At 44.6% G+C, this 26,756-nt stretch overlaps 1 protein-coding gene across 1 annotated transcript in view; it reads left to right on the forward strand.

Moving 5' to 3' along the window:
• Positions 1-25,897, forward strand: part of LOC138974523 (pleckstrin homology-like domain family B member 1) — a 504,261-nt gene extending 478,364 nt beyond the window's left edge. The window contains exons 5-6 of the mRNA XM_070347239.1: positions 24,941-25,075; positions 25,842-25,897. Of these exons, the coding sequence (XP_070203340.1) occupies positions 24,941-25,075; positions 25,842-25,897 (191 nt within the window). The remainder of the gene's footprint in view (positions 1-24,940; positions 25,076-25,841) is intronic.
• The last annotated feature ends 859 nt before the right edge of the window (positions 25,898-26,756 follow it).

Here is a 26,756-nt window from a genome sequence, read left to right on the forward strand (position 1 = left end):
ACTTTCGATTTCGTTGATAAACACGTTGTTGTTTAGTTTCTTTGCGTGCATTGTACGTCCATAGCGCTTTTTACAAACATCTGTACCGCTGTGGTGCTCTTCAGGCTGAAGCGAAGAACATACAACACATAACGAACCAATCACCACACGGTTTCTGGAATATCACGGTTTGACTTGTTATTTTTTTGTTAGTCGGATGATGCTGGTGACAGCTTTTAACGTCATCTGTTTGTGGACTTGTGGTTGAACTGAACCAGGATTTGAGAGAAGGACTCTGATGTCTTTTACACACTGTGTCTACAAGAAGACCGATCAGGGATTAGGATAACTGAAATGCTTGTCCTCCAGTATTCAGATACCAGCCTGCAAGAGATGAGCCCCTGGAACTTACTGTAGCAAATGGTGACTGTCCAACGTCGATCAGAAAATCTTCAAAACCACCTCGCAACGACTTCCGCTTGAAGCACATGGACTTTTTATGCTCAGTCTTTGATCACGATGAGCTTCTCGCAGATCTGAATGTGTAACTGTGGTAGTGTGACATTGGCGATGGTTGTGTTGTGGTAGTGGTAGACGACGGCGAACAGCATGATGAAGGCGTCCAGCAGCCACCGAAGCAGCACTGGCAGCAGTGACAGCAAGGCACGACGTCATCCACGAGGCGAACACATCGTCCGTAACATGGACACAGGTTAGCCAGTGTGCAGTGTGTGCTTGGCCGTAGGGGAAGTCATCATCTCATGTTCACACCGGTGTTCCTACGCATGTCTCATCACTCATACCAAAACAAGAAAATGCACTCACCACAAAATGAAGCACCACGAACAATGAAACACGAACATGTTTGATTGGTCATGTTGCTGGTGTTTTTTTGTGGTTTTTATTTTCTTTTCTTCTGGTGGGTACATTTTCATTGTTATTTTGTTCTTCTCACCTGCAGTTTCTTGTTCCATTACTCGTACCAACATTACTCGTACCAACATTACTCGTACCAACATTACTCGTACCAACATTACTCGCACCAACATTACTCGCACCAACATTACTCGTACCAACATTACTCGCACCAATATTACTCGCACCAACATTACTCGTACCAACATTACTCGTACCAACATTACTCGTACCAACATTACTCGCACCAACATTACTCGTACCAACATTACTCGTACCAACATTACTCGCACCAACATTACTCGCACCAACATTACTCGCACCAATATTACTCGCACCAACATTACTCGTACCAACATTACTCGTACCAACATTCCGTGGGACCAACATTCCGTAGTGCAGGGTTCCCACAGGTCATGGAAAACCTGGAAAGTCATGGAATTTGATTGTTAATTTTCCAGGCCTGGAAAGTCATGGAATTCCAATTCAAGTCATGGAAAGTCATGGAATTTAACAAAAATAAGAAAGAAAAAAAATCAACCTTTGAAATGACAGGACCAGCAAACATTACCGATAATCTGACTGCGTTGCAAATGCTTGCCTTGCTTGTCGAAGAGACACTGCGTAGAAACTGACTCAAATTCAGTGCAAAGCAAGCCAGTGTCAAAACTGGCAGTGACAAGACGTAAAAAGTGTGCGTGTTCGGAAATGGCGACCTGTGGATCTAGTCATGGAAAATGTTATTGAGGCTCATGGAAAGTCATGGAAAAGTCATGGAATTTTGTTTCTAAAAACCAGTGGGGACCCTGGTAGTGGAATATGCATGGCGTTGCGTGTGTTGTTTGAGATACGTAATCTGGTTGAAGCTTGACTGTCTTCCGTTCACGTCTTTTGCTCTCAGTCGTGTTCTTCCTGCACCATGCATTCTTCTAGTTTTTGCTTCTGTTTTTCATTTTGGCTTGATTTTTCAATCTTCTTCTTTTTCTTCGTTTGGTTTTTGAATTGACTTCTTGATTATTTGATAATTATTGAATCGAAATATTTTGTAATGTCCTTTAACAACAAGATCAAAACTTGAATTATGTTATCGGGGAACATACTTGCTTGTCCTGAAGTTGGTATACAACTGTTTGTGCTGGAAACGGTTAGATGCATGGAAAAATGTGCTTGTTTGGGTTGTGCAATGCTAATGCTTAGTTCTGACCACTGAAACTTGCTGTTCTGGGGGTTGTCGTGGATATTAGCCTTAGTTTTGAAATAATAGAATCAAATTGACTTTTTGATTCATCATCGAAGAAGACTGTAGCCCCACCTATTATTTCCCCGAAATTTGATATCAGTCTCCCACCTCCCAATTATGGAACGTACCTGGAAACATTGGTCCAGTCAGAACATACAATGAGGCTGGACGATGTCTTCTCTCAAAGCTCTACTTCTTGACATCCACAAAAAGTCGTCTAAGTTTTATTTAATTTCAGGGCATCAAAAACAAAAAGAAAAAAAAGAAGTGTGGAATGAATCGGTCTGGGTGGTGTTTTTGTTTTTCCTCACTCTCCTCCGCGAAATGATCTTAACGTTGGAATCAATGTGGGAATTGTGCCAACGTAAGCAGATTGAGTGTGCAGAGCCCCAGGCACACATTTATGTCAATTTGTGCAAACTCTGCTTGGTTGCGTCTAAAGGGAATGCATGTGATGGTCGGGGTGATGCGGGGGGGGGGGGGGGGGGGGTGAGAAGAAGGGAATAAAACAGGTGGGCGGACTTGGTGTACCTGTCTAGGTTTGACTGTGTGTGGGAGGGGGGGAGGGAGGGAGGGGCATATGTGGCAGTTTTAGTGTGTTGGAAAAATGGGGTGAAAGAGGTGCGTTAGCTCATTCCAGTTCCAAGCTTCTGAGTCAATTCGGCCTGCTTGTCCGATTTTGAGAGAGAGAGAGAGAGAGAGAGAGAGAGAGAGAGAGAGAGAGAGAGAGAGAGAGAGAGAGAGAGAGAGAGAGAGAGAGAGAGAGAGAGAGAGAGAGAGAGAGAGAGAGCTAGTGAATAAAAAATGAAGAGTGGAGGGGTGTGTGTGTGGAAGGGGTTAGTGTGAAGGGTATTGGGGGAGGTGGAGGTAAGGGGGGGGGGGGGGGGTAGTCGGCTTTGTGGCTTCCTCTCGGCTTTCACCACACCGCGTCATAGGTCTTCTTGAAGAAGAACCTTCCTCTCCCAGGATAAAGTTTTCTGTTTCTTCTGTTGTTGACGTTTCTGTAGCGAAGTCTTTTTTACAGGGAGGGGGTGCTAACCCCACGCCCAACCCTCCTCCTTTTTCAGCCGGGCTTGGGACCGTCCTTGGCGGAGTTAGGTGGAGGTAAAGGATACAATGGACCCTCCCTTTGAGATCTCAAGTCAAACTCCCTTGTTATGCCCTCTTTATGCCCTCTTTATGCCCTCTTTATGCCCTCTTTATGCCCTCTTTATGCCCTCTTTGTGCCCTCTTTTCTTACACTTTCTCTTCATACCCTTTGTCATTTTACCCACATTTCAAGACATGTTTTTTTCAGGTTTGTGAATGTCTTAAAAGGGGGGTTTGACTGTAGTGGAAGTAGAGCGAAAGGCCGAGTCGTCCAATGGTTGTTTGGCGAGCGAAGCAGCTCCTTCCTACCTGAGAAAGGTAATTGAGTTTGAAGGGGGTGGGAGGGGGGCTGCTGTGCCTGTGAAGTCAGCTCCTGCTGCTGCCATCTGCGTTTTGTCTTCCTCTCCTCCCACCTCTGCTATGCAGAAGTGTTTTGTTTTTTCCTTTCCAGGAATGGCAGGCTGGTGTCTCTTGGGGTTTTGTGATGGTGGTGGTGGTGGGTGATTTTGACTTATATTTGTAATCACCTACCGTTCGTTTCTGTGGGTATTTGATACCAGAAGTACACGGAAAAACATTGGCATGGGTGGGAGCCCAAAATTGTTCCAAGACTGAACTTTTTTTAAGGCCGGGGTCCAGGGGCTGCCAAGGCCCCGGCGGGGTCCAGGGGCAGCGCCCTGGTGGGGGGTCCAGGGGGGCGAAGGCCCCCGGCCGAAAACGAATTTTATGAATTTAAAAGGGTTTCTCTGGCCTCTCCTGAGTTTAATTCTGATAAATAAGAACCTTGTTGGAGATACAAAAAGTAACAAAAACTAAAAATTTTAGGGACCTGGCAAGCATTAGAAACAACAAAAAGTGCACTATCAGTCCATTTGGCATAACACAGTATGAGATGACTATCAATGAGGGCGCAAAAAAAAAAAAAAAAAAAAAAAAAAAAAAAAATTGTCAAAATTTCTCTGAGACGGAAATCCGTCTGAGACGGAGGAACTCCCACCCATGCATTGGTCAAATAAGTGGGGATATGGCACTAGGAGGTATGCACATAAGTTGACCTGATCGGAAACAAAATCGCCACCCTTTACCCATCGGGTGCGGCCGGGATTCGAACCACGAACACACCACACCTCGTCCTGATATGGCTCTGCGTAGTCGGCTGGACGTTAAGCAACAAATAAACAAACAAACAAACACACCACACCACACCACACCACACAACACCACACGCCACCACATCACACCACACCACATCACACAACACAACACAACCATGTTTCTGCAAGCCAACACACACCACGACCACAAGCGTGCCGTCAAGACAGCCGTGTCAGACGCATCATTCTCGACATTCTTCGCCAATTGACGCTAATTTGGCGTGAACATGACCCGCGTCACTAATGATTACCACGCTGACCGCCAGCTGCTGTGCACCTCCTGTGGTCACTACATGCAGTGTTGGACAGGGGAACAGCAGACAGGTTAAAATTGCGCCTTGGACCATGAACAAGAACGAGTGACTATACTGTATCCTTACTGTGCGTATACCATATGAATAGACCTTTAAATTGCGCCTTGGACCATGAACAAGAACGAGTGACTATACTGTATCCTTACTGTGCGTATACCATATGAATAGACCTTTAAATTGCGCCTTGGACCATGAACAAGAACGAGTGACTATACTGTATCCTTACTGTGCGTATACCATATGAATAGACCTTTAAATTGCGCCTTGGACCATGAACAAGAACGAGTGACTATACTGTATCCTTACTGTGCGTATACCATGTGAATAGACCTTTTCGGTATCTGAGCAGCTCTCGCGAGACACGCTCTTTGTTATGCTTTGAACATCGCGAGAACTTCGAACTTTGGCTTGTGCAGCTCGCACGAGATCGCTGAACCGCATGCTTTGCTATGCTCTGAAGTACCGCCCTGATATGGCCCTTCGTGGTCGGCTGGGTGTTAAGCAAACAAACAAGCATGCTCTGAAGTTTGCGAGAGATCACGAGAGATTGGAATACCGATAGGGTCTATTCCGTCCGCTGAATAAGTTGCACACACTGATCTCAACATAAGGCGCAAAGCCTCGCGATCTACGTGGTGAATGTGGGGGGGGGGGGGGGGGGCGGGTGTGTGTGGATCTGGGCACGTAGGCTATACCATCTAAGGGCCAGCACTTGTAAGTATCATCGTAATCAAGCAGTCAAGAATCTGGCGACTCTTTACTGAGACAACCCAGAAGCAAACTGAGCAGATGGTTATTATTTGTTGAAATGTCCCATTTTCTTGATTTATTTTCTTTACGCTAATGTCACGTTATCGTTGTGGTTTCGGTTCCGATTTTATCTCGTCTGCTGGCTACTGGTCTATTGGTGAAGGACGGCGTGGCTGTGGCTAATTGTTACAGTGTGAGGTTAATTAATTATCACTGAGTGGTCGACTGTGCACTCGGGACGTGCCGGTGTGACGTTTTCATCTTTCGCCGTGTTGATATTTCGCTTCTCGGCCTCGTTGATCTAGTATAAACTCTACACTGAACTGTCTCTCTCTGTCTCTCCTCTCTCTCTCTCTCAGACAGACTGACACAAGCGCGGTAATATTCACCACCAGAAAGAGTTCAGAATAGGGACATGTCTGTTAACTCTAATGTAAAACTACTTCAAGCGAAACCAGGCCACTTCCGTAGCTGTAGCTATAATTTCTTGTGATTGGCATCAGCACGTTTGGAAAACAAACTGATTTTCTAAGACTTTGATGTGTTTCAGTGTGTCAGTTTTCTCTACTCCTCAGCTTTATTGCAGTTGATTTTCTCTCGTTTTCTCGGGAAATATGTCTTGATGAACAACAGATGCTGGGAGATATTTTTTTTAAACTTTTTTAGGAAGGCAATTCGAAAAGTTGTTTTCGACATGGTGCTCTTTTAATTGCGTTGACGAGTTTTTCTTGTTGAGATTTTTTTTAGGTCGGAAAAAAAAGTAATTAGGAGCGCATGGAAAGTGGTCAGGATCATTCAACCTCCTCCCACTTCCTCAATTACTTCACTCCATCTGGCTGACTGTCTGTCTATTTCTCTGTCTCTCTGTCTCTCCTTCCTCTCTCATTCTCTCTCTCTCTCTTTCTCCCTCTCTCTCTCTCACTCACTCTCTCTCTCATACACTCAACCCTAACCCTCTCTCTTCTTGTGTGTGTGTGTGTGTGTGTGTGTGTGTGTGTGTGTGTGTGTGTGTGTGTGTGTGTGTGTGTGCGTGTGTGTGTGTGTGCGCATGCGCATGCGTTTTTCATACTTTCTTATTTCTGTCGTTCAATTGAAAGTCTTCACAGCTCTTTATTACTTAGTTAGTGGAAGAATCTTTTGTAATGTATGTTTGATGGTGTATGCTTTTAATTAAGCGTTGTTGACTATGAATGTAGATGTAAATGCTTGTATAACTGTGTTTTAATTTTAAATGTGTCAAGCGCAAAGAGCATAATTGTAAAGTTATGATGTTGCGCTATATAAATGCTCATTTATTATCATTATTATGTCTGTCTGACTGTCTGCATTTCGCTCTGTCTGTCTGTTGTTCTCCATTTTCCGTCTCCTTTCTGTCGGTTTATCTGTCTCTCTCTCACCCTCCCTTGCTCTCCCTCTCCGTTCCTAAAACACACACCTCACCTTCATTGCCCATCAGCTGTTCTCGTTTCTTCCAGCCCCAGAAGCAGCTCTCGGCCCTCTCCCTCACATTACGCGCCTTCCCCTTCTACTTCCCCCTTCCCCACAACACTCAGGTGAGAAGAAATAGTTGCAGCAGATGCGAGCCGAGGTAGGCTTTGGAGTGGCAAATAATCACTACACTCACAACTGTTCCATTCCAAGGGTTCCTGGAAGGTTCCTTTGCGTGGTTTGGCTACATTGGTTTGTATTTTGCTGCGTACTTTTCTCTGCTTGCTACACCTGAAAGAGGTAGTTGTTGAACTGAAGGACGAACCACCGAGTGAGGTATTCAGACAGGTGTCGTTTTCAATGGAGAGAGAGGGACCTGATTGTCCTCTTTTTGTAGAAACTGATAGATAGCCGCAACACTTAGCTGTAACGCCGTGTACTCAGTCACGCCAGCAAGTGGGAACATTTTAAAGACAGTTGACGTTCGAAAATCTACGGTCACAGAATGATCTGGGATTGTGTGTACTTGTGCACACCTCAAATATGAAATCGAACTCGAACTCGAAAACTTTATTACGGAAGGATAATAGCATTAGGTCCATATGACTAAGGAATGAATGCTTCTGTACATCACCTTTTTGACTTTTTCTTACAACTAGTCCCTACTACAATACACACATGAAACCATTTAAGCATTTCCGAAATGCCTAAACGCCATTAGATGTTAGTCGAGTTGTTACTTTTGCATTTAAAAATTCACACAGGAACAGGCGAAGAATGCACCGAGTGGTAAAAAAAAAAGAAAAGATAAGGACAATTGACTGTTGAAGCCCCCAGCTTGGTCGAGAAAAGGTAACGATAGAGTAAGACCAAGGAACCGTGAACATCTTGCAGTGACCTTCTAGCCTTGTTCATGGTCCGAATCAGAACAGCACGCATGTGACCAAAATACGGTCAAATCTGAAAGGTGTTGTACCCGGCTGCTGCTTCCTTTTCTCGTAACACGCACGGTCGTAATTATAAGAGGCATTTCCTGAATTTAAATGTCCATTGAAGAGGACTTGCACTCCAGATTGCAGAGAGCCAGACTGAAAGAGGGGACGGTTTGAAGCAGTTAACTTCACTCAGTGAAAGCGGTTTCTTCCTGCTCTTTGTTCCCCTCTAACCAGAGGATGTTGCTGTAACGGTGTGTTTCGGTAAGAGTAACAGCTGCCAGGGCATTCTGACCGCATACCACGCGTGCTTTTAGGTAGAAGTCACTGAGGAGTTTGGAGCCTCCCAACCCTCCTTTGTTCACTTGACCTGGTTGCGTGCCGATCGATTGGTCATTTGACATTTTAATGCGTCGGTGACTTATGACTGACGCCTGCACTAAATACGACTTAATTAGGATATTACTGTCTGCACGCGACCAGACGTAACCGCCTGCCTGGCCGCTGCCGATGACCAGCACATCCCTCTGTTGTTTGCTGCTCTGGTCAAAGATCGCTCCAGTGCTTTCGTTTTTAGCGCATATGGAACGCATCTCAGTTGTTTCAAAAGGTGGGTGCGTGTTACATGCACATCTCTATTTTCTGACTGGGAGAAACACAAGGTTTTCTTCAATTTTCCACTGCCACTTGAGCCATGGAAAGCACAAGCACCAAACTAATTGACCATTTTCGCTGTGGTAAAGCTTGCCAAACCATGATTTGTACGTATCTATACCTATATGGCGAAAGCATCCTTGAAAATTGTTTTGGTTGTTGGTCGTGAGGTAATTACTGCAAGTAACGGGGCTCCTCAGAGGTAAAGAGGGTTCCGGGGGCGAGGTGGTCGGGGGGTGGGGGGGGGGGGGGGGTGGGGGGTGGGGGTAGAGCTTTCTTCAGTCGTTGCCAATGAGGTAGTGAGGTAATGACTGCAACTTGAAGTGAAAGTACCTTTCAGAGGTACAGAGAGGTTCCAGGGGAGAGGTGGGGTGGGGGTGGTTGATGATGGATGGCGAAGGTTCTTTTTTGGACAGAATTCTTCTGTTTCTCGCCTTTTTGTTTTGACTTCTTCAAAGCTAACGGGTTTCCTCAACTCGCAGCACGCGACCACCCTACCCCCCTCGAAGCCACCAATGACGAGCAAAACACTGATGCCATGTAACTCTCTGCTTCACTTTCACGTTGGTACCCTGCTGGTCTTTTTACCTGGCTGTTCTCTTCTTCAATCATGATGGAAGACTCCCTTGTGTGTGCTGGCAGCCTTGTGGCTTTAGGAATGGAAAATGTGAAATTACTGGTTTCGCTTTAGTAGTGTTTCAGATTGTTTTGCGTATGTGATTGTCAGTTGAGGCAGGGGTTTGTTTGAGATGTGATGTGAGGGTTTTTCGTGGCCGGATTTTGGGATTTTTTTCGAGAAAGACTGAGATACGATGTGGTCTTCTGGCGTTTTCGATGGCAGTTTGGTGATTAAGTGTTTAAGTATGATTTCTGTGTGGTATGTATTACATATAATATATGAGTGTGCAATGTTACGCTCTGTGTAGTCGAGGAGGCGCTACTTTCGTGCTGGAATTGCATTTCCCCAAAGACACTTGAACATTGGCAGTGGATAAAGTTGTTATTATTATTTTGTTGTTGCGATGTTTGACCTATCCAACTATTTTCCACATTGTGATGCTTCTAGTGTAATTTTCAGCGTGGACTTCCTGGTCTTTAGGAGGCCGTGGCAATGATAGTCCGTTAATGGTGTAACGCGGGTGACGTCTGTGGATACTGGTGTGGTTGATTGTGCTGTTTGGACTTTCCGTCCTGGACGTGTGTCAACTGTGATAGCTGAACGTATACATTGTTCAAGCAGCTTTGTTCAGATATGGGTGTTGAAGCTGTTGTAGTATTACACAGAGCTTTGAGTTCAAGAAAAGAACACCGACAAGCAGTGAGGCAGACAGGCATGTAGGCAGACAGGCAGACAGACAGACAGACAGACAGACAGACAAACAGACAGACAGACAGACAGACAGGCAGACAGGCAGAAACAGACAGACAGACAGACAGACAGGCAGAGACAGACAGATAGGCAGGCAGGCAGGCAGTTGGGCAGAGACAGGCTGATTGACAGACAGACAGGCAGAGACAGACAGACAGACAGGCAGAGACAGACAGACAGACAGACAGACAGACAGACAGACAGACAGGCAGAGACAGACAGACAGACAGACAGAGACAGACAGACAGACAGCCAGAGACAGACAGACAGACAGACAGACAGACAGGCAGGCAGTTGGGCAGAGACAGGCTGATTGACAGACAGACAGACAGGCAGACAGGCAGAGACAGACAGACAGGCAGAGACAGACAGACAGGCATGCAGGCAGGCAGTTGGGCAGAGACAGGCTGATTGACAGACAGACAGACAGACAGACAGACAGACAGACAGACAGACAGACAGACAGACAGACAGACAGGCAGGCAGTTGGGCAGAGACAGGCTGATTGACAGACAGACAGACAGACAGACAGACAGACAGACAGACAGACAGACAGACAGACAGACAGACAGGCAGGCAGTTGGGCAGAGACAGGCTGATTGACAGACAGACAGACAGACAGACAGACGGACAGACAGACAGACAGACAGACAGGCAGGCAGGCAGTTGGGCAGAGACAGGCTGATTGACAGACAGACAGACAGACAGACGGACAGACAGACAGACAGACAGGCAGACAGACAGGCAGAGACAGACAGATTGACAGACAAGCAGACAGGCAGAAACAGACAGACAGACAGACAGACAGACAGACAGACAGACAGACAGACAGACAGGCAGGCAGACAGACAGGCAGAGACAGACAGACAGGCAGGCAGGCAGTTGGGCAGAGACAGGCTGATTGACAGACAAGCAGACAGACAGACAGAGAAACACTAGGGCACAGCCTCCAGAGCCTTGGTCGCATCTACCTGATCGATGAAAGGAACCTCAAATGACCCGCAGTAACGTCAAGGTGTGTGCACACATCAAGTACAGTCAGATCGATAGTAGACTAACAACCGACACAAAGACGCATGTTTTGTATGTGGGGAAAACCAAAGCTGCATATATTTGCACAATCTCGTCCCTGCGTTGTCTTTACTTCGATCGCTGGACAGAACGGCTGACAAAAACGAAGCATACTGTTAGGTAGTGGAAACACCAAGATGGTGTCATTATGAGCGAGAAGAACGACTCGTGTCATATCATATGCTGGTCGATCGTTAGCGACATATGCAAAATATGTAAAAGCGGGAGGTACATGTTTGAATAAAGCCAGGGATTATGACCATCTCGCGGACAAGAAAGGAGAAGGTATTATCGAAGAGAGGAACTCAGCGCTGTGCATTTCAGCAACTTTTGTTCGCGATGTTCGATTGTAAGAAAGCAGGGCTTGTGCACACGCAAACAATGCGTGCTTGCTCGAGGGATAAACCAAAGAGGTAGATCGTTTCGCAAAATTCCCATCACTGTAATTAGTGTATGCGTAAAGTTCCAGCACCAGAGAACGATGTTGTTTCAATCGACACGTGGTATACAAAAGCGGCAAAACTAGGACGTTGTCACATTCAGAAAAGAGGAGGGGGGGGGGGGGGGGTGGAGGTAAAGGAAGTTTGGCAGTTTGCGTTGGGCATGGTGGTGGGGGAGGTATGGGGGAGGAAATCTGCAGTCGATCATGAGCACACATATTGGTGTTGCACGCTTTATTGACCTGTGGGAAAACCAAGGTGGCCTCATCCACCTTTCAAGTGAAAACGTGTGATAGACGTGTCCATCTAGATATAATTATTGTCCCACTTTAAAACAACTAGACAGGAGGAAAGTGGGGGACAAACCTTTAGTTATATTCACACCTACGTCGAGCGATGGGCTCTTTTTCCATAGTTCCGTAGCAGTGATATTGTAGTTAGCTATTGACGACAATTATTATTAAGGTGAGGTGCATTCCATGCGCTGAAGGCGGGAGTGAAGTGGAGAATGTAGGGGTTGCAAGGCGAGTCGCTGCAGCTGTTACACCTCAACTAGTAATTACAGTAGACCTTACTTTCTTTCTGTCGGGATTAGGAGGATGGGTTGGGGAGAAGGGGATGTGGAGGAGGGGGGGATGCTTTTGGGGGTGGAACACTGAAAGCTGTAGGTCTCGCTGCAACGCGGGTATAAGAACAAAAGTGAAGACAAAACTTTGGTCCCAGCTGAAGGTTTCTTGCCAATTCACGTGCACGGTTATTGTCATGATCATTATGTTCTGATGTGGGTTGGTTGCAGGTTTTGGTTTTGTAGCTTTTGAGCTGTTCTGAATAGGTATAGCTAGATCGCCGTTTTGAGGAAAGATCATACGATTGAAATAAGGCCACAGCTTGAAGTTTGTTGATGCTTAGCTTTACCGGGGGACATGTTTTGGTTACGTATTAGGAACACAGAATTAAATTATGAAAAACGTCACAACCCGGCTTTGCGATTCTTAGGAAATCTCTCAAGGATGAAAAGATAAATGATTTTCGACTTTGTTTTCTTTGCTGTGAATGCCAACTTGTCTTAGCCATTACACTGACATTGCCACTTTTAATGCAATGCCCTGGAGCACGCTGACTTAACTGTTGGAGTTTGTTGTTTCAATTGTTTTAGCCAAAGCTAGTGGTTTATGCACCGCCCATACACTATTTACTCGTAGGCTGATCTGGAACATATCCCTGTCAGTGTCTGGGAAGGCCTTCTTCATCCTGAATTTGTTGTTGTTGGATACACGTATAATTAAATAAGCTTCGTCTTCAACGAGTTACGACATACGACCGCGAAGATCTTGATTGAATTCGCTTACTAGTTACGTTCCAGTGCCTGCATACACAACGCTTGTATGGGAAAGTAATGGGTGTGACGTGTAAGATGTGTAGCAACACTGTCTCAACCTTCAAGTATGGACCCTCGTATTTGTAATTAGTCTTCGTAGAAAATGTGGAGAAATTTAAGTTGTAGGCCCTCACGGCAAAGCCATTAGGGGGATGTGAGACGTTACAACACGGAGCTTTCTCTATATTCTCTTTTATTGTGAGTATATCCTCCGTTCAAGTGCCTGGGCGTCGCAGAAGCTTTATTTATAAACTGGTTCCTCGCTTGAAGTCTTTATTCCTGGCATCAGCGGGGCGGAATGCAGGTTAATGCCGTAATGATTTAGACACTGACTTCTGTGAAGAACAGATGGTTGTGACCCACTTCGCTCCATAGGGTTTTATGGAATCGGGTTTTGACTAACTGATTTACGTAACCGGGGGACTGGTTTTCAGTTTCCACTGTTGGAAGTTCATTTGGCCGAAGAGGGATGTTTTGATTGTTCAAGAGGTAGTAGAAGTATTCTTGGGTATAATTTGCGGGGTAAAGTTGTTTTTGCATGTTTTCCAAGTGAACCCGACATTCTCAGTTGTATGCCAGTCATCGTCAAGGCATCCTACAGGTTTCCAGTTTGACTTTTGGTGCTTGAGTTCTGGTGGGGGCAGATCCAGGTTGTGTGACTGGATGAAGAAGGACGTGTTTATGCTGAGGAGTTCCCGTGTGATGGATGTCGTCCATTTTCTATACGCTTTCAGGTTCGAGTTTTGTTTCTTGAATTTTTCTTGAGAACTAGTTTGTTTGGAGAAAGCACCACCTGCCTTCGCGATTTGTACTTTCTATTTTCCCTCCTCCTCTTCTTGAGAAGAGTTTGACTTGTCAGTGAGGAGCGGAGGCCGAGGGTTTTAGGATACGTTTTGAGTGTTGGCGGTTGCCTGGTTCGATAAGTGCCCTGCGAGAGAGATATTCGGTACCATCACCTCAGACTTCAGACTTTCTGAGGTATGTTTTGGTGTTGGTGTTCAGCGTGAGACGCCTGTTAGCTGCGTTGGACCATGCGTGTGTAGTTTGGTCCACAGTTTCTTCTATAGTCATTGGTTTTGATGACTTTGTGGTTTCAATCAATCAATGAGGCTTATATCGCGCATATTCCGTGGGTACAGTTCTAGGCGCTCTGCAGTGATGCCGTGTGAGATGAAATTTTATACGGCCAGTAGATTGCAGCCATTTCGGCGCATATTTACCTTTCACGGCCTATTATTCCAAGTCACACGGGTATAGGTAGACAATTATTAACTGTGCCTAAGCAATTTTGCCAGGAAAGACCCTTTTGTCAATCGTGGGGTCTTTAACGTGCACACCCAATGTAGTGTACACGGGGGGAGGGTTCGGACACCGAAGAGAGTCTGCACACAAAGTTGACTCTGAAATAAATTTCCGCCGAACCTGGGATCGAACTCACGCTGACATTGGCCAACTGAATACAAATCCAGCGCGCTACCAACTGAGCTATATCCCCGCGCTTTAGCAGAAGAAGCAGGGACATAGAAGGACATAAAACAGACTGACCTAAGGGAAACTGTCTCTGGCGGTTAGAATGATGACAGCTATGAGTTAAAGTTTATCTATTTTGAATGCTGAATTACACCACACGTCGATCTTCTTTTAACACCACTTTGCCCAGCTAAAGTCAGTGTATTAGAATGGATGGACCATTTCCATTGAGTGCGAATAGTCACGAACAAGAGTTGGACTTTTATTGTATTCGAAAGTTTTAAATACTGTAAAAGTCTCTCATCTTGTAAGTTGTTTGGGTGCTCATCCAGCAAAAGTGAAATGACGTGTTGGAATTGATTTATCCAGGAGAGGGCTCGATGTTTCAAAAGAGTCACGGACAGGAGTGTTACGACACAAGTCCATCTTCTTTTTTGACTGTCCCGCACAGTGAGACAAACATTTTGCCTGCAGCTGAAACCTGTGCAGAACAGAAACAGAAGTGTGACTGTAATACTGGATGATTCGTTCACTCGCTGCATATCGCTGCGACTGGACCTTCTCTCTTCGACTACCTCATCCACAAAACGTGAACGATGGCTTAGAACTGACTCTGGAAGAACGTGGTCTAGTCACTGTGTTTAGCTGATTTTCGGGTGGATGTGGAGGAGGAGGGAGAAGCAGGGTGTCCACCCGGGGGTAGGAGGGAACAACAGCGACAGCAGTAACAACAGTAACAACAACGCCAACAGCAGGGAGAGAGTGAGACACTTGTGGTGGTTCCCCAAAATGTGGCCTGTCAACCACCAGCGACGCCGTCAGTATTCTCCGCAAGGTAACATTCGTCTTACCCGCATGCTATGGAGCTTTGGTATGACGGCTTACTAGTGCCAAAACCTCATAATTGTAATTATCAAGGGAAAATTAGTAATTTTCCCTTGATAATTACCATTTTCACGTGTTTATTGCTAATTTTCCCGGAATAATGACTAACTTTCACGTACCTGTTAATTACTAATTTTTAGTTTTGGCTCACTTCCTGACGGATTGCTAGTGCCAAAACTAAAAAATTAGTAATTTTCCCGTGAAAATGAGTAACTAACAGGTGAAAACAGTAACTGACAGCGTTAATTAGTAATTATCACGTGATAATGGGTAACCCCAGGTTTTGGCACTAGTAAGCCGTCATAGGGATTACTAGTGCCAAAACCTCATAATTGTAATTATCAAGGAAAAATTACTAATTTTCCCTTGATAATTACCATTTTCACGTGTTAATTACTAATTTTCACGGAAAAATTACGAACTTTCAACTGTTAATTACTAATTTTTAGTTTTGGCTCACTTCCTGACGAATTGCTAGTGCCAAAACTAAAAAAATAGTAATTTTCCCGTGAAAATGAGTAACTAACGAGTAAAAACAGTAACTGACAGCATTAATTAGTTATTATCACGTGATAATGGGTAACCCCAAGTTTTGGCACAAGTAAGACGTCATAGGGATTACTAGTGCCAAAACCTCATAATTGTAATTATCAAGGAAAAATTACTAATTTTCCCTTGATAATTACCATTTTCACGTGTTAATTACTAATTTTCACGGAAAAATTACGAACTTTCAACTGTTAATTACTAATTTTTAGTTTTGGCTCACTTCCTGACGAATTGCTAGTGCCAAAACTAAAAATTAGTCATTTTCCCGTGAAAATTACTAATTATCCCGGGAAAATGAGTAACTAACGAGTGAAAACAGTAACTGACAGCGTTAATTAGTAATTATCACGTGATAATGGGTAACCCCAGGTTTTGGCACTAGTAAGCCGTCATACTTTGGGGGTGTGGGGAAGTGTGCAGGAACGATTGTCAGGGCGAGTCATCAGTGCCGACAGACACTGGGGCAGTATAATGACGCTCTGACTTACCAGTCTGCACTTCTTATTCCTCGTCTGTCTCTTTCTAGTACCCCCCGCGGGTTAGGGGGAAGAATTTACCCGATGTTCCCCAGCATGTCGTAAGAGGCGACTAACGGATTCTGTTTCTCCTTTTACCCTTGTTAAGTGTTTCTTGTATAGAATATAGTCAATTTTTGTAAAGATTTTAGTCAGGCAGTATGTAAGAAATGTTAAGTCCTTTGTACTGGAAACTTGCATTCTCCCAGTAAGGTAATATATTGTACTACGTTGCAAGCCCCTGGAGCAAATTTTTGATTGGTGCTTTTGTGAACAAGAAACAATTGACAAGTGGCTCTATCCCATCTTCCCCCTTTCCCCTTCGCGATATAACCTTCGTGGTTGAAAACAACGTCAAACACCAAATAAAGTAAAAGATTCCTTGTTTTCTGAAGTAGTACTCACTGAAGAACAAGACAACCGTATTGGTTGCACAGATGATATTGCACATTTAAACCTACAGTACTACGTCTCTTATTTATTTTAAAACATCGGTTAATCCGATTTATTAAATCATCTGAACTCCTCGCCATGTAAAAGAGAATTGTCGCAGGGTTACATATCTTCACTGTGGGTCTGGGATTTTCAATGTTTCTTTCCTTTTTAATTGTCCTATTTGATCAGTTATTAACATAAGGCAAAAAAAAAAAGGTCTGTTTACGGTAACATAGGCCAAAAAAATAGGGTCGGTAGGTCGGGATTTTTTTTTCCCCCAAAAAAACCATATTTTTACGTTATTTTGCCAAAAAAACAAAGATTTTTTTTATTTTTTTATTTTTTTCCCCCAAATGCCAAAAAAAGTCTAGGGTCGCGCGAAAAAACTAGGGTCGGTCGGGTTACCGTAAACAGACCTATTTTTTGGGGGGCCTAACCCGATGCATCAGTTTTTCACTTAAAAAAAAGAGAAAAGGTTGAAAGATAGTGTCCTCAGTCGCACCAAGAAGATGCCTACAGTAAGCAGCCATCAACACTGATGTTTGTTGTGTAGCGGTTGGTTTCATATGGATGAGCTCTCAGTGTGCGCCACGAGTTAATGAGTTCAGCTTGCCGCATGCAGGTTCAGGACAGGCACACTACTTAGGCGACTCCATCATTCTTTGCTTTACAAAGAAGAGAGGTTTAGGAGCAGCAGAGAATGCGGATTGCTTCATTTAGACTTAGAAGAGGTTTCGCTCGTTTGGCCTTTACAGGCTAGTTATTGTGCAAGTTCTTTGACCTGTGTGGGAGGAATTTGTTGTTGTGTTGTTGTTGTTTGTGTTGTTGTTGTTGTGTTTGTTGTTGCCGTTTGTGGTGGTGGCGTGCGTACGTGCGTGAGCGTGTTTGTATACTTGTGTTTGTATCTTAATTTGTCCTTTCGTCCCTGTCTGTCTCTACCGCCATCCGGCTCACACCTCCCCCTCCTCCCGGCCTCACGCCAATAACTGGTATGTTGTAGGTTGACAGAGTGCATGCTCATTGGTTACATGTCTCACAATGTTCGCTCTCGCTCTCTTCTCTGCCGCGTTTCATTAATTAAACTTTACCAGTGCACAATATCTGATTCAACGAGTGCAGTTTGTCTGAACTTTTTCTTTCCTTGCTACTGCAAATATTGCTTTTGACGTTTTGGTGTAAATTAAATGTTTATATTCAGTTGTATACGCTGTTTTGCAGTGGAGGTAGCTGAAGCTCACTTGTTTACACAGATTGGTTTTAACTGTCGGTAAACAGAGAGACGGTAAACAGAGAGACGGTAAACAGAGAGACGCAATTCGGCTCAATCAATCAATCAATGAGTCTTATATCGCGCATATTCCGTGGGTACAGTTCTAGGCGCTCTGCAGTGATGCCGTGTGAGATGAAATTTTATACGGCCAGTAGATTGCAGCCATTTTGGCGCATATTTACCTTTCACGGCCTATTATTCCAAGTCACACGGGTATAGGTAGACAATTATTAACTGTGCCTAAGCAATTTTGCCAGGAAAGACCCTTTTGTCAATCGTGGGATCTTTAACGTGCACACCCAATGTAGTGTACACGGCGGGAGGGTTCGGACACCGAAGAGAGTCTGCACACAAAGTTGACTCTGTGAATAAATTTCCGCCGAACCTGGGATCGAACTCACGCTGACAGCGGCCAACTGAATACAAATCCAGCGCGCTACCAACTGAGCTACATCCCCGCCCAGGAGAAACCAAGATAAGACTTGGTGTAACTTGGGTCACAAACATCGGACAATGCGATAAGGAAAACCATACGACAAAAACAATTTAAACAACTTTTTAATTTATTGTACATGTGAAAACGCCCACACACAGATCAACGTTCTTGATGCTGTGTTGGAGTTATGCATTTCCTCTTCTCTCTGAAATAAACAAGATTTTTTTATGCAAGCAAAAAAACATGTCCACCCAAGTTTGTTTTCAAACACGCCCACAGACTGGCTCTTTTGCGGCTTTTTGCAGTTGATGATGTTTGTGAAATGAAGTGCGCAGGTGGTTACATGTTGGCAGGTGTTGATGTATTTATCACCATGAGGTGTGTGGGAAAGTGTACTTGACAGTCGTTACCTTAGAGTGACCCTCATACGTGATTTTGTATGTGCTACGATTGAAAGCGAAAAAGTTCGGGCCTCCTATGATGCATCGTTAGTCAAATGATGTATGCTATCTTGCGTGCCTTTCTGAAGGTCACCTGCAAGAAACCTAGTCCTCATTCAGATTTAGTAATGCTACATTAATGGCTAAATAGATGACACAGACTAGTCCAACTTTTTGTAGCCGTGATTTTATTCATTTCTTGGTAGTTTTGATAAATTACTCCATGCAAAGATTGGTTTAAGCGTGTTTTTTATATTTAGTCAAGTTTTGACTAAATATTTTAACATCGAGGGGGAATCGAAACGAGGGTATGGTGTATGTGCGTCTGTCTGTGTGTGTGTGTGTGTGTAGAGCGATTCAGACTAAACTACTGGACCGATCTTTATGAAATTTGACATGAGAGTTCCTGGGTATGAAATCCCCGAACGTTTTTTTTCATTTTTTTGATAAATGTCTTTGATGACGTCATATCCGGCTTTTCGTGAAAGTTGAGGCGGCACTGTCACGCCCTCATTTTTCAACCAAATTGGTTGAAATTTTGGTCAAGTAATCTTCGACGAAGCCCGGGGTTCGGTATTGCATTTCAGCTTGGTGGCTTAAAAATTAATTAATGACTTTGGTCATTAAAAATCTGAAAATTGTAAAAAAAAATAAAAATTTATAAAACGATCCAAATTTACGTTTATCTTATTCTCCATCATTTGCTGATTCCAAAAACATATAAATATGTTATATTCGGATTAAAAACAAGCTCTGAAAATTAAATATATAAAAATTATTATCAAAATTAAATTGTCCAAATCAATTTAAAAACACTTTCATCTTATTCCTTGTCGGTTCCTGATTCCAAAAACATATAGATATGATATGTTTGGATTAAAAACACGCTCACAAAGTTAAAACAAAGAGAGGTACAGAAAAGCGTGCTATCCTTCTTAGCGCAACTACTACCCCGCTCTTCTTGTCAATTTCACTGCCTTTGCCATGAGCGGTGGACTGACGATGCTACGAGTATACGGTCTTGCTGAAAAATGGCAGCTACTTGACTAAATATTGTATTTTCGCCTTACGCGACTTGTTATTAATTTCTTTTATACACGTTATAAACAGTAAGAACATTAAGAACGTTAACAAGCAGACTGCTTATGGACACGTTCTAAAACTGATAATCAATACACATTCTGATAACAAGGCATGGCGAACAAGTGATGACTTCAACCCTTTTCTTTCAAATTATTTCATAATATTTTATACAAATAAAAAGAGAGAGATTAATGTACGACCGGGGGACTAATTGTACCTTGTTATCGACATGATACCTGCGAATAATGGTGAACGCATCTGACAGGAGAGAGAGATCATCTTTATGTCATTCGATTTTTCAGATAACAACAGTGATTGTTGTGGCCTCCTTACAAGTAACTGCAAGGTTAGGGCTTGATATATGCCATGCGTCGATCTCTTCCACATATTTCTTTTATACGAACAATCGATTTTCCCATTTCCATCCCTTTTTCAAATCACAATGTTCACAACCAAGAGAAGCTGGTTCAAATTGTACCTGAAGGGAAAACACACCTGTATACGTAACGCCACCCAGTATTGCCTGGAGTTGCAGATTTCAGGTGAAAATGGATGTTGTGGGTGTAGATAAATCCCTCCCTCTCGTGCAAAGGTGGCTCTAATTAGCTGCAGGGAAAGACTAATGAGTTAGGGATGCCATGATTGCCTGGCGCTTGGAAGGAATTCCCGAAGGGGGTATCTTGGTAAAGGAAGCGATGAAAAGAGCTCTGGCTTCGGGTATAATTGTGTTAAAAGTTGCGCTGCGGGTATTTCTTTCATCTTTGATTGGGAGTGGGTGGTTGGTGGGGAGTGGGTGGTGCGTTTGTGTACACCAATAGAACAAACTTTACTATACGTACGTCCGTATGATCCCCCCGCGGGTTGGGGGGAAGAATTTACCCGATGCTCCCCAGCATGTCGTAAGAGGCGACTAACGGATTCTGTTTCTCCTTTTACCCTTGTAAAGTGTTTCTTGTATAGAATATAGTCAATTTTTGTAAAGATTTTAGTCAAGCAGTATGTAAGAAATGTCAAGTCCTTTGTACTGGAAACTTGCATTCTCCCAGTAAGGTAATATATTGTACTACGTTGCAAGCCCCTGGAGCAAATTTTTGATTAGTGCTTTTGTGAACAAGAAACAATTGACAAGTGGCTCTTTCCCATCTCCTCCCTTTCCCCGTCGCGATATAACCTTGAATTATGAAAACGACGTTAAACACCAAATAAAGAAAGAAAGAAAGACGTCCGAATGTTTGGGGCTCAGCACAGCTTAGCACAACAGATAATATCGGCGATTTACAGTACAACTAGCTCAAATGGCACACAGAGAGACACACATACACACACAGACAGGCAGACAGACACACACACTTACACACATTCAAACATGCACGCACACACACACACACGCACACGCACATGCACACTCTTACACACACACAGACACACACACGCACACTCATACACACACACACACACACACACACACACACACACACACACACACACATGCACAGATACACACACACACTTTTCGTCCATCACCTCAACTTTTTATTATTTTCTTTATTCACAGTGCCATCACATGCATTTTTTTAGAATTTCCCCCAAACCTCTATCCCAAAACAACAAACAGACATCTCTCACCTGTATGTTTCTCATTACACCTGACATGTTTGTCCAGCAAAGGTGAATTGTGTTTGACCCCCTGTGACCTTCGCCCCTTGCAGGGGGTCTAAGTGACAGGGTGTGTGAGATAATATTGACCAGTGTCCGACACGCAGTCAAGGAGGGTGGAGCCATGTGTGGGACAAATGTCTGAAGCAGCTGAAGGGACAAGATCAATATTTGTGACTTTGAGTGGTCTTGGAGATTTATGGCAGGGCCTTTATTGCGGTTGTATGTGATTGGATTTGGTTTTGATTGTAGATCTTTCGTTGCCTCTCTTTGAATCCCCTCTATCCGCTACTGAGAATTATTCAGGCAGACATTCAGAGAGACCGCCCGAAAAAGGGACAAACTGATAGACAAACTAAGAAAGACAGACGAGTGGACGTACCTGACAGCTGGGGGGGGGGGGGGGGGTCGAATGGTCGGGGAGGGTTGCTGCTAATGTTTCTTTGATCGTAATCTGTGTTTGCAAACACTATTTTTTTTCTTGTCCTGCGCTTGTTTAGTTGTGTTTCCCTCTGTGTTTTTCCTTCCTTCTACGTTCTTCCTTTCTGAGCGCCACGGGGCAATCGCTTTTATGCTTGTCACCTAGGATTGAGCTCTGCATGTCTTTGAGCTCTGAGCACCCCCTTCCAACGCGCACCCCCCGGATCCTCTTCTACCAAGTCAGCTACTTTCATTTAAGAATAACATTACTGTTATAAAAACAAGAGGCGAAGCCTTCAAGGCTCACGTAAGAAATCGACAAACAGTAACACAAACTCAATCACTTCGTCACACATACACACACACACACACACACACAGTAAAGGGCCGACCACATTTGGACGCCGTTTTACGCTCTATGCGCCGCAGGCCGTTTTGTGCGTCGCGCGGGAATTGCCGAGTGGCCACACATCGACGATTTTTTTCACAACGCGGTATCAATGGAGCGGGTCTCCTGACAAGAAGGTTCAGTTGCATTCGACTGCCGCGCCGCGAGCAGCTGACGTCATCGCTCTGGTTTGCTCTGATTGGTCAAATTTCCGTCGTTCTATGTCTGTGTCATAGAAATTAGAACACGCGCTATTCTTCTGCAAATAACGCTTCGCGATCATGGCACGCTGCGGGGCGCCGTTTTGAGCATAAGTCAAATGTGGACAGGGTCGGCCGGGAGTGTATGGACGGGCCTTAAGCGGCATAGGTGACACTGTGCAAGAAAGCGAGACACTAGATCTAGATCTGAATGGCCGATTCCGAAGAAAAAATTAGTCTCGGCCCGCTCGGCAAAATAATAATGACCGAGACTTTCAGTAATTCCTTCGCGTGACGTCTAACCCTCTTACGTCATAATGTGACGTCTTCAAATGTTGTGACGTCTTCAAATGTTAAAGTTTCTACCACAGACATACATACATACATGTACGCACGCACGCACGCACGCACAGACAGACAAAAGTTAGCATAGGCTACACTTACGTGAGCCAAAAATAGTAACACGTGAACGTCCTAGAAAAGATCACACCAAAACCCAACCCAACCCAACTCAACTCAACTCAACTCAAAACAACACAAGACAACACATCACCAAACAACATGAGGGGCGGACGAGGGGGGGGGGGGGGGGGTTCTGGGGTTTCCGGAACCCCCCCCAGCCAAAAATATAAATATTTGTGTGTGTTTTTTTTGGGTTGAGTTTCAATTTTTGGGGTATTAATCAGTGACAAAATCTGCTGCCTGAAACTGGTAATGATCATCCTCAGAATGCACCAGATTGCACCATATTGCATCCTTTTTTTCAAAATTTTCCGGGGGGGCATGCCCTCGGACCCCCCTAGCAAGCTAGGCGCTTTGCGCCGTCGGCTCGGCGCTTCGCGCCTTCACACCCATATCTTCACAATATACTTTTGAACCCCCCCCCATAAAATGAACTGATCCGCCCCCTGAACATCACCACACAAACACCACACAACACCACACCACACCACACAACACAACACCAAACCAAACCACATCACAACACATCACACCACACCGCACCACGATCATTTGATACAGGAAATTACAGGTTACTCTGTACCCACTTAACGAAAGTGAATTGAAGAGTTTTCGTGGTGAGGGATGGACACATCTGCACTGCAGTCAAAAAGCAGGGAAGAGTTGGAGAGAGCGGTTTGTTGTATCAGCAACAACTGATAGCGGCTCTCGGCACCAAGAGGTCCTAACAGTAACAAGCTTCACTCCTCAACCAATCAAATAAAGATCAGAGACAAGGGCAGAGTACTCTCGTTAAGTTCAGACGATATAGATAAAAGGGAGACTACTAGTGCCAATTGCTGAGATAACTCTTGCCTGATGGTTTGACTGCAGGGACTGATTTGTACCTGTGGATGACGTAAGGTTTCCACAGGAAGATTTTGGAAAGAATTACAGTGTCTTGAAGCTGGTCAGCGCTTATGACCGTGGTGAACTTCAATTTCCTTTGAAACTTATTTTTGACATTTAGCAATCATGAACTGTAAGAAAAGTAGTGGGATTTTTTGTTTTGTTTTCTGACTTGTTTTGTTATAGCTTTTGTTTTCTGTATGTTGTCTCTTCATAAACACTCAAAGAATGCTGTTGCCCTGTCCTTTTTTGGCTTGTTGTATCGCTTCTTAGTTCAGTTTTGTGCTCCCTTTTTTTTTTTAGTGCGTGTAGTCTTATAGTATTGACTTTGCTTGCTCCAACTTTCTTTCTTCAAAGTTGTACTGTCCCACATGTACCATTCCTTGTTGATTCGATATTGGAAGTTGAATATTTCCCGATCATATGGCCCTTCGTGGTCGGCTGGGCGTTAAGCAAAGAAACAAACCAAATTTCCCGATCATGCCTCCTACTCCTTCACACACGCTTCCAAAACAAAAGTCATACCACCTGGAATCGGTGGTGTGTTCGGGGGCTCGGTAGCTCAGTTGGTAGAGCATTGGACTTGTGATCGGAAGGTCGCAGGTTAGAATCCGGGCCGGGACGGACACGGGTCAACTTTATGTGCAGACCCAGAGACGGAAGCCATGTTCCACCCCCGTGTCACCACAATGGCACGTAAAAGACCTTGGTCATTCTGCCATAAGTGCAGGTGGCTGAATACACCTAAACACGCAGACACCTGGGTAGCGCGACTCCGTTGCTGCTAGCTTTCCACTGGGAGGAAGCGACCCGAATTTCCCAGCGATGGGACAATAAAGTAATGAAAATGAAAAAAAATGAAATGAAATGAAAATGAAGAAATGAAAATAAAAATTAAATGAAAAATGAAAATGAAATGAAAATGAATCGTGCAGATTGTCACAATATAATGAACATAAGGAAGCCCTGCTGACGGGCGCGGTGGCCGACTGGTTAAGACGCATGCCTCCCAAGCGGACGGTCGTGGGTTCGAATCCCGGCCGCCACGGGTGGGTTAAGGGTAGAATTGTTTCAGCCCATGGACGTAGAAGAAGAAGGATACTCATGCCGTGTTTGCTGTGTGGTTTCAGGGTCCATGGTGGTACTGGGTCGGTCCAACTACTTTCGTTACAACCACCCCCAGGAGGCGCGCAAGATGAAGGAAGCAATGAACGCCAACCAGAGGATATCATGTGTGCCGCTACAGTTTCTCCATGGTCAGTACAGTAAGTGTGTGTGCATGTGTGATGCATGGCTGTCTTTTGATTTGTTTGTTTCTTTCTGTCATTCTTTCTGCTTCTGTCTGGCTGACTGTCTGCCTCTTGTCTCTGTCTGTGTGTGTGTGTGTCTGTCTGTGTGTCTGTGTGTCTGTCTCTGTCTCTGTCTCTGTCTCTCTCTCTCTCTCTCGCTGTTGATGTCGCTGTCTTTTTTTCTCTGTCTGTCTGTCTCTTTCTCTCTCTCTCTCTCTCTCTCTCTCTCTCTCTCTCTCTCTCTCTCTCTCTCTCTCTCTCTCTGTCTCTCTCTCTCTGTCTCTCTGTCTCTCTCTCTCTCTCTCTCTGTCTCTCTCTGTCTGTCTCTCTCTCTCTGTCTGTCTCTCTCTCTGTCTCTCTCTCTGTCTCTCTCTCTCTCTCTCTCTCCCTCCCTCTCCGCTCTCTCTCTGTCTATCTCTCTCTCTGACTCTGTCTCTATGTCTATCTCTCTCTCTCTATCTGTCTCTCTTTCTCTCTCTGTCTCTCTCTGTCTCTCTCTCTCTGTCTCTCTCTGTCTCTCTATCTCTTTCTCTGCTTTGATGTTGTACACATACATAACCATGAGGATTTTTGTTTTATACATTTGGAGCTGACATGTGTCATACTACGAGATGAATGATGGTGAACGGTGAGATTCTGCAAGAACAAAATAACAAAATGGAACTGTTTGAATTCCCTACAAAACTTGTCGCTGTTCTATGACCCTTGAAATTACTTCCTTGTGTTTCTACCTACACCCAAGTGATCAGTGGCGGAGACGTGGCTCAGTTGCCAGTTGGTAGCGCGCTGGCTTTGTAGCCAGTTGGTCGCTATCAGCGTGGGTTCGATCCCCACGTTCGGCGAGAGATTTATTTCTCGGAGTCACCTTTGTGCAGACTCTTCGGTGTCCGAACACCCCCGTGTGCACACATGCGCACGAACAAGATCCCACGTTCACAGCGAAAGTCTCAGGGCTTGGAAAACACGAAGACACGCATGCATCATCTCTCGTCTCCGATTATCATGATCGTATTTCGATACTTTGACGAGACAAACCCAATGCTGGTGTGTCGAAGAAGACAGCCACAGCGGGCTTGTTCGAATCAAAGTATCACACCATATCTTCAACGTATTACCAATACCTGTCCCAATATAGACCAGTTGGTCTAAGAGGACGTTAAACCCTAATAGTCAGTCAAGTGAGTAGTCACTGCTTTGTACATACATGTACATTCTGAGAATGGGGTTCTGGGGGTTTCCTCTTATAGGCTTAGGTTTCACAACTGACCGTGAGGCGATTTGGGATTCGTGTTTTCTGGATCTTTCTGTAGCGTTCCTGCATTTCTCAAATCATTGCTTTGAACTGACTTCACCTGCGTTTTGGAAGAACCTTTGGTGTCACCTTTGATAGACGGCAGACCTGGAAACCACACATTGCACAGGCAGAGACGAAGGCCCGGCGCAAGCTAGCCATACTCAGGAAGCTGCCAGGTACCACCTGGGGAGCGAACGAGAAGATACTGAAGACAGTATACCAGGGAACAATCAGACCCCACCTCGAGTACGGCTCCACAGGGTGGTCAACCTCAGCCAAGACAAACCTGCAGACCCTTGACCGTGTGCAAAACCAGGCCCTCCGACTCATCACCGGTGCAATGAAATCCACGCCCATCAAGGA

Source organism: Littorina saxatilis, linkage group LG8, assembly GCF_037325665.1.
Source record: "Littorina saxatilis isolate snail1 linkage group LG8, US_GU_Lsax_2.0, whole genome shotgun sequence".
NCBI classification, from domain to species: domain Eukaryota; kingdom Metazoa; phylum Mollusca; class Gastropoda; order Littorinimorpha; family Littorinidae; genus Littorina; species Littorina saxatilis.